The sequence below is a fragment of the Lactuca serriola genome, chromosome 6 (genome assembly GCF_051521515.1).
Source record: "Lactuca serriola cultivar US96UC23 chromosome 6, Lser_US96UC23_V15, whole genome shotgun sequence".
NCBI lineage: Eukaryota > Viridiplantae > Streptophyta > Magnoliopsida > Asterales > Asteraceae > Lactuca > Lactuca serriola.
Genome location: NC_136413.1, coordinates 189529642 through 189539009, shown reverse-complemented (window position 1 = coordinate 189539009; position 9368 = coordinate 189529642). Strand labels below are relative to the sequence as shown.

The 9368-nt window shown below is 30.4% G+C and overlaps 1 protein-coding gene across 1 annotated transcript; it reads left to right on the top strand.

Annotated features, from left to right (window-relative positions):
• The first annotated feature begins 6436 nt into the window (after positions 1-6436).
• LOC145057606 (cyclin-D5-1-like) lies at positions 6437-8758 on the top strand. The gene is made up of 5 exons (XM_079005473.1): positions 6437-7027; positions 7135-7221; positions 7305-7596; positions 7695-7828; positions 8416-8758. Exons 1-5 carry the CDS (start codon positions 6794-6796, stop codon positions 8572-8574), a joined length of 906 nt encoding a protein of 301 aa, XP_078861599.1. The 5' UTR covers positions 6437-6793; the 3' UTR covers positions 8575-8758.
• The last annotated feature ends 610 nt before the right edge of the window (positions 8759-9368 follow it).

Here is a 9368-nt window from a genome sequence, read left to right as displayed (position 1 = left end):
ATTTTAATAGAAAGAAAAACAAAGGAGGAGGTAGCGAGCATGAGAGAGAACCAAGGTTTTGCGGTCAATGGCAAGACATTCATGATAGATGAATGCTAGATCAATGCGCCTCTTCTAGTTTATATGAAATGCTTTATAACGTGTACATCGTATTAGACCGATTCAAATGGATATGAAGAACACTTGGTCAAACTTTGACCCATTCAAAATCTTATCATCATCTTATTTGACTCTTTCATTATTATTGACAGATTCAGTATTTAACGATTCAATTGGATATGAGGAATACTTGGTCAAAGTTTGACCCATTCAAAATCGTATCATCATTATCTTATTTGACTTTTTCATAAATGTTGACCGAATAAGATTTAGTATTTACCGATTCAATTGGATATGAGGAACACTTGGTCAAACTTTAACCCATTCAAAATCTTATCATCATCATCATCTTATTTGACTTTTTCATAAATCTTGACCGGATAAGATTTAGTATTTACCGATTCAATTGGATATGAGGAACACTTGGTCAAACTTTGACTCATTCAAAATCTTATCATCATCATCTTATTTGAATTTTTCATATTTAACCCATTCAATTTGAAGATAAACTTAGAAGATCTATTCAAAATCTGTCTTTGACCGGATAAGATATATTATTCTCCGATGCATAAAATTATTGTATATGATGATTAAAAGTTTGTACCTCTTAAAATTCAACAAAATCTTGTAAATGCTTTTTAAGGTATATATATATATATATATATATATATATATATATATATATATATATATATATATATATATATATATATATAATTTTTATGAGACCGTGAAACCATTTTATCTAACAAAATATTCTAATATTATATTTTTCTTAAAAATGTAATATATGTGATATTCTAATATTCTAAAACAATATAGTTAACACGTCTCACAAAATTAAGTCCGTCTCAAATATATATATATATATATATATATATATATATATATATATATATATATATATATATATTTGTGTGTGTGTGTGATTTAAAATGGCGTTTTTAAGATGTCATTTACGAGCCTTGGAGTCATAACACTCCTCCTTAGTGAGGCATAATAAACATTTTACAATTGTGACTTCATGGTCAATAAGCTTTTACACCTATAATAATAATAATAATAATAATAATAATAATAATAAAAATAAAGAAAGAAAAACTTAGAATGCTAAAATTAATTAAAAAGAAATTTAAATAGCCTGGTTATTACATCTCTGGAACTTAGTTGGTCTTCAGTAAAATTGTACTTAAAATCGAAATAAAACTAAAATCTACCTTAATAAATGAAAATGTTATTGCCACTTGTCATTCTCTCATTTATTTGGTCACATGTCATTTTGTCATAATTTTGAAATATATTTATTTTCCACTTGTCAATTACTTCATTGTTCATTTCCACTATATCATTAATTTAGTTTTCATAAATTAAACCTACTATAATAACTATTAATTTTAAATTTTAAATTTCAAATTTGAAATTTCAATTTCAATTTCAAATAAATTTACACTTTAAACAAATGTATTTAACATTTTATTATAATAAATCGTTTAGTACACGGGTCTAACAATTAAACACATAATTTTAATTAATGTATTTTTTGCATGTTTTTTTTTTTTCATAATTTTCACTTATTTCATATTTCAAATTCAAATAAACTTTTCATTTAATTGCTCCTGTTTAACATTATGTTTTAATTAACCCGTATAATATACGGGTTTCACAACTACTACAATATTATAATCAATAGACAATAAATAAGTAAACCTTTTTAAAAACAATACATATGCTACCTCTGCGATGATTGATTTCACGACATACATGAAAGGTCTTCTCAAATTATACAAAGAATGTTCAGCGATTATAGCCAACAAATGTGGCCCCAAACTAGTCGATAACATCAACAGGTCCAATTAATAATAATGAAATTAAAAGGATTGACATGTATTTAATACAAAGTACGTATAAACATGTGAAATAGAACATTAGTTTACAGAATAACAATGTAATTTTCTCAAATACCAAAGGATGACATGTATTTAATACAAAGTACGTATAAACATGTGAAATAGAACATTAATTTACAGAATAACAATGTAATTTTCTCAAATACCATAAAATGATTTTGTAGTCGATAGCCGGCTAAAACTTGATTGTATAATAAATTAATAATTGTTAGTTTGTCGCTTTTATAAATTGATAAAAGGAAATTTGGCACAAAAATAAAAATTAAATTAATTAGGATGTTTTCTTTTTTCAACGGCATGATTTTATTTAAAAGTAAACTTATAAGGAATCAAAATTCATACATGTGTTTCTAAGCCGTCCTTTCTAATAGAGGATAAAAATTGAAAATGAAAATAAGAATGTGTTTTTGAACAACATGATTTTATTTAAGAACAAACAAAATGCTAGAACTAACAAGGAATCAAAATTCGTACATGCATTTCTATGCCGCCCTTTCCAATCGAGAATTTTTCTACGACGCATACTCAAAATCCAATTGAACAAACTAGACGCAATAAACTTAAAAAGGAGATCATTTACAGCTTTGGAAATTGGAAAATGAAGGCATTACAAAACGACCAAATTCTAGTAAAAACACCTGCATCGAAAACTTTCATTTTGGCACTCAAAAATTGTATTTGATTGGGCCAAGAAATTTGGTCTTTAGCTGATACAAATGACGAATGTTAAACCCTCCACCTACCACCAATCAACCGCCACAAAGAAGTCACTATTTTATAGACTACAAGGAAATAATCAAGAGACTCATTAAAACAATTACTCATGAGACAAGACAATGAACTGAATCTATATCCATCCCCTTGCATCGAAGTTGAGTTTGGTATGTGTATCATTAGGTCAAGATATTATCTTTGATTTGGATCCATTTGTTCCAACAAGTAGTTGGGTTATATACTTATATATTTCTGACTCCCATATACAAATATACTTTGTATGTGAAGAGACATAAAAGTATTATGAATCATTTGAGTCCCGAGTTCATTTTATCATCATCAATTGAGATAGAAAAATCACCCAAATGATTAATATGTGGAAAAATTGGCTATGTCTAGCAACATGACCTCGAGATTTGCATTATTTCAAAACATAAACAAAAATCACCCAAATGACCAACCAGTCGGTCGCAAATCTTACAATTCGTATCTAACTCCAAAGCAAAACAAACGATCAAATCTTTGAGAATACATCACACTCCCCAACCAAAGATCATTCCAAAACAATTGTCATATAACTCAACATCTATATGATAACAACTAATCCGATAAAGATTGGGATGTAAAAGAAACGAATATTTAGTGATCTGAGTGTGCATCGTTCGATGGAACATCGTTAATTTCCATTTATTTAATACGTATATGAACATGAATAAGATTTTTTTGCTTGTTTAGTGAAACAAATAAACATGAAAAATTGTCTTGTGTGTTCATTTATGTTCATGAATGTTCATTTATGTTTTGTCTATGTTCTTTTATGATTGTAAGTATTCTTATTAATCCTAATTCTTTTTAGCAATGTTTATTGTTTTCTTGAACAACATAAGATTTTATAAAAATAGCAAGATGCCAGATAAAAAACATTATAAAGAAGTTATAGCAAGGATTTGATCTTGAATCCAACTACCCTACATAATTTTAACATTCCTACTTCTAGTGTAAATCCTTAAAAATGACTAAGTAACAATTTTAGAAAAAAAATCAACTTCTTTTTTGTTTTGATCAACTTAAAAGGAATGGTAGTGATAAACCTCCAAATCACCCAAATGGTTTTGAGAACCATGACCTAAATCCTTCTTATCAAGACCACATATATCTAATGATACATTCGGTTGTAAAATTCTATAATCAACTGCACAGTAAGGAGATCAATCAGCCATCATAACTCATTTTTATTCCATACTTGAACATCCATCACACAACCAACAAAAAAGTGATTCCTATGTTTAGAGAAACTATCACAAAATGAGCAAAAGAGAGAATCAACTTCTATACTATTTCATGTAGATTATCTATATTTGATAATCAATCCAAATGAATATGCCAAGCTAAATGTTAATTTATATTCGAACAAAATTATTCCATTGATTAAGAGTATTCAAGATCTCTAACATACGATTGTTACAGAAACGCCTAGTAGACAAGACTATGCAATCTTCTGAAGCATCTAAATCTCACACCCATATATCTTTTTTGCATGAAAAGCACAATTAAATCAATGATGGTCATCAATCCATCCATAGAATCTCCTCAACCCCTCATCATGACCTATACATAACCAAGAAACTTAATCTCCAATACCACAATGATCTTTGGCAACAAAATAACTATTCAAGCCCAAATCATAGATTCTAGGAAAACGGATTTTTAGCGTTGTATCACCTTGTCAAACATCTTCCAAAATTTTGTGGAATCACCATTACCAACTTTTTTCTTACATAGAGTATCCAAATCAAAATCCTTAGAATTGAGTTGATTACACGATTTAATAATATTACACCACACCCCTTATGTGAAACCATTGAAAGTAAACAAACTTCCAATTCTAAGCCATATTGTTTGTTGCTTGCTAGAATCTTCTTCTGCTTTGTCTAAAAAGTATTGTTCCCATATAAAACCATCCCACCCACATAGCTTTTAGTTAGCATTTTCTACTTTGAGGTGTAAAGTTCGAATCAAAGGGAAGAGATTCATGATCTCACATTGACCAGGTAGGAGAACTAAACATTACCATATAAGGAGTGTAGATACCTACCTATTACAACGTGTTTTAAATCTCTGGGGTAGCAAATACCATAAAAACTTTGCAGTTAAGCTTGACCAGACGAGAGCAATTCCAAGATGGCCCCCCAGGTGGAAATTTTCATGTGAGGACGTCCAAAACGGACAATATTATGTACGTACCAATGAGAGATGTTACACTCCCACCCTACCTCTTGACCCAAAAACTCTACCTCTGAGGGACTCAATGGATTAATTAGCATATCCAAAGTTTTATAAAGAAACATACAAATATGTACTAAAGCTTCATAAATGATTTAAGAAGTGTCAATCTATCCTTATTAAAAGTGTTTCAACTTTCCAATTAGATAGAATCTTTATGAACTTGTCAACAATAGGTTTTCAAATTTCCACATTCGAAATATTTGCTACAATTGACAAACCAAAATACTTAAACGAGAGATTAGCTGAGTTACACCCAACAAGAGATGACATAACATCAACTTTTTCCCTTGTAACACCAACCCCAAAGAATGTGACGCTTTTGCATATTTACAAAATGCATGATAACAACACCTTATCATTCTCATCAAATTCATAGCAGTTTCTTGAGATCATTTCTAAAAAAAACTTTGCGTTATCTGCAAAAAAAAGAAAAGAAAAGAAATGAGAGTTGAAAGGTCATCATTACCAATTCTAGGTCTGTGAAAACACCATTGCCAATAGCATCTACAACCGCCATGTGCTTAAGAGCTTGTTTATATATATTTGTTTTTATTAGGTTGTTTGTGTTCATTTATTAATGTATTGTTCTTAATTTGAATAATTATGTTCGTTTATATTTGTGTATGTTTATTTATGTGTTTATGATCGTATATTTTCATCCATTTATGTTCGTTTAGCATATTAAAGATCACGAACAAAGAGCAAATAGAAAAATAAAATCGATCGTTTATGTGGCTGTGCTCATTCGTTTGTTCGGTTAACTTAAACTAACATACATATGAAAACATGAACCGGCCATGGTTCGTGTTTATACGACTCATTTACGATCCTAGATAATAGGTTTCCAGTTATAATGTTGGTGTGAAATTAAAATGCTCTTTGCAAGATCGCTACTAGTATATTGCAACTTTGCATCCCAACAATCATCATCTCAAAGCCAAGTTCTGCCATTGGTCGCTCATTCAACGAATGTTCGTCAATCCAATCATTTTTCGTATTGTCGATACTCTCGGGACATAGGCATCAAGAAAACTTTCAATACAAGGCTTCACGATTAACGTTCAACATAGAAAAACAATATATTTCATTTTCTAAAACCAATTAGTTATAGAATGGATTATATCATTGTCTTATATGAGAGCATATGGTTTCTCTTTCTACCGAAATGGTATTGGGTTTGCATCTTGAGATATCTATCTTGGGGTCATGTTATCATAAAACCCAAAATAAAGATGAAATTTCTTTTTATAAACAAGAATTTAGCTATAGAAATATATATAAACGTAAACAGCAAACTTTGATATTTGATGATAAGATTAGATCAAGTTGTTCACATAGCTTTAAATAAAATTATTTTCATATATAACTTTAACAAAATTAAAGGAAATACATATATAATGAATAGCAACAATAGGATTCGATGACAACACACAAACCCAAAGGGGTGACATGTAAATCGTCCCCATTTGGCCTTCAATAACTTATTAAACCCCATGAGTACTCCACTTACCAAACGACGCAGAGCTGGTCAAACCTCTGTTTGACTCTCTGCAACCAAATTAAAAACCGCCTGTCACCAACCCCCACCACCATCTCCGCCGCCACCTCCTCCCTCATCTCCACCGTAACGCCACCGACAAAATCCAAACACATTTCACTTTTTAAATAAAGATAAACACCACATTATCAACTCCCGCCGTATTCATCGGTCAAGATATCGCACATTCATCCTAGATTTTTGTTAGATTTTCTACACAGGGGCAAAGAAGTAAAGTTCTCCGAAAAGTATGGCGGATTCAGGTTCTCGCTCTACTTTTTCCCTCGAAAGATTTCTCTCTCAAGACACTGCATTAGCGGAAGACGAAGATGAAGACGAGTTAAACGAATATGAATCATCCACTCAAGACGAAGAATATCTTCGAATTTTACTTGATAGAGAGAGGGATCGTAATCACATTCGATCACCTGTAGATGATTGGATTAAAGTCGCTCGATCGGAAGCAATCCAATGGATAATCAATGTTCAATTAATTTTCTCTTAAATCATCATCTACGCTTTTATTGCATTTAATCATCTGGATTAAGTTTGGTCAGGACTTTATTGATTTAATTCCTGATTGATTCGCAGACGAGAGCGTTTTTCCGACTCCGATTCCACACTGCCTACTTGTCTGTAATATACATTGATCGATTTCTTTCAAAAGGACTTATCACTGTAAGTTTTCTACATCGTTCTATAAAGTCACGATTCACAATATGTGATTAACATTCGTTGTTTTATTTTTGATTTGGATGAAGAGTGACAAGAATTGGGCGATTCGATTGCTATCCGTTGCTTGTTTATCGTTGGCGGCAAAGATGACGGAACTGAAAGCTCCGGCGTTATCAGATTTTCCGGCTGATGAATACAATTTCGAGAGCAATACGATTCATAGAATGGAGCTTTTGGTATCGACCACATTGGATTGGAGAATGCATTCAATAACCCCGTTTAACTTCATCAGTTGCTTCATTCCATGCTTCTGCAATGAATCTTCAAACAGAGAGTTTGTGTCTCTAACTACACAAATCCTTTTAGCTACAACAAAAGGTAAGTTCTTGATTCTTAAACATTTTGCTTCTTCATTTTCTGTTATTAATCGATATGAGTTTTTTGTTCTGATTGTTTGATCTGATTAACACATGTAGATATTAATTTCGTTGGATATCGATCATCTACCATAGCAATGGCAGCTACACTGATGGTGATAGATCAAAATTTGACGAAAGAATCTTTGGAGATGAAACTGAAGAGCACTTGGTTGAATCGGTTTCTTGATCATGTGAGTTATTGTAGTTTTCATTCATCTTTAGGGACCACAACTGAGCATATGATAAGACGTGGCTAACCCATTTGGTTATAGATGGAACAAATTGGAGGAAGTACCAAAATACTTTTTCTAATTATATAAAGCTTATTTTACTTTTTCAATTATTATAACAATATATTCAACTTTTTTTTATTCATAATATTCACACATTTGTATTTATAATTTTTATATACCATTTATGTACTTTATGCTAGTATTAGCAAACAATAAGCATATTATTATTTAGCTAAAAATATAAATACTTGCTTATTATAATGAGGTAAAAAATAAACTTCATTTTTCATTTTGGGCAAAGATAATTTGTTGGTATTATATTTAAAAGAATACAAATGTATATTTTATCAACGGAATAAGTAAGTATGTTTTTATACTCCGCAACTTGCATTTACGATCTCATTTTTATAAATGTATTTCTATTCTGACTAAAAAAAATAAATTACACTGAATATTATCAATATGAATAAAAATATTGTTATTCCCTAATCTTTATAGTTTGTTTTTGTGAATACTGATATACATTAAACGATGACATGAAACAGGGTGATGTGTACAATTGTTATTGTCTAATTTTGGAACTCGAACCTGTAAAAGTTACGGTCTCCAAAGCGGATTTAGCAACGGGTTTGGAGAATCTACCGGCCGGCACAAAAAGGAAGAGGCTCGCTTTCAATGAATGCGAAAAGAAGCAACTCCCATGAGCCAATGAATCCAATCCAATTTACTTCGTTTGTTATAGTTTTTAGGATTTATGTGTTTGTTTTGGATATAATTCGTGGATTTCATAAATTTGTATAAGGGAATGTGGGGAAAATGGATAAATAAATTGAGCACGACTTGGAGGTGTAGAATTACTATATAATTGAGGTAAACTTTTATTGAGAATCTACATATAAGATTATTTATTTTAGTTTGGGATAGAATTATTTAGTAAAAAATATTAATAGATTTGTTTTGTTAAAAATAACAAAGTCATTGTAGATGTTATCACTAATGAACATGATTATGTAAATAACAAATTTACTAAGAGTTAAATTGAGATAGAGTCAACCAAGAATTCAAAGATATAACTTTCGATCGAGAACTTTATAAAACATGTAGTTATTTTGTACGTTACATACCGTGCTAGTGCACTCGATAAATGTACTATAAACTTTTATTTTTTTCAATAACAAAGATTTTGTTCAACTCATTTCTTTTGTTTTTTGGTATAAAATGTCCATGGAAAGCATTATCAATTTTTGTTGTATAATCTTGTCGCTCCCTCATTTTCTGACATACATCTAATAGGGGAAGTTTAAAAGCTTAAGTTTAAAAAAGCAATGCAATTCACATTGTCTAATGAAAAAACACAAGAGCTATTGTTTATGAATCAAGATAGCCTTTAAACACATTAAAGACTAATTTCTCTGAGTTTGCTTTCAATACATTAAACATTAAACTATTTTCTCCGGTTCAACACGTAGATCGCGCCTAACATTGCACCTAGCCTATA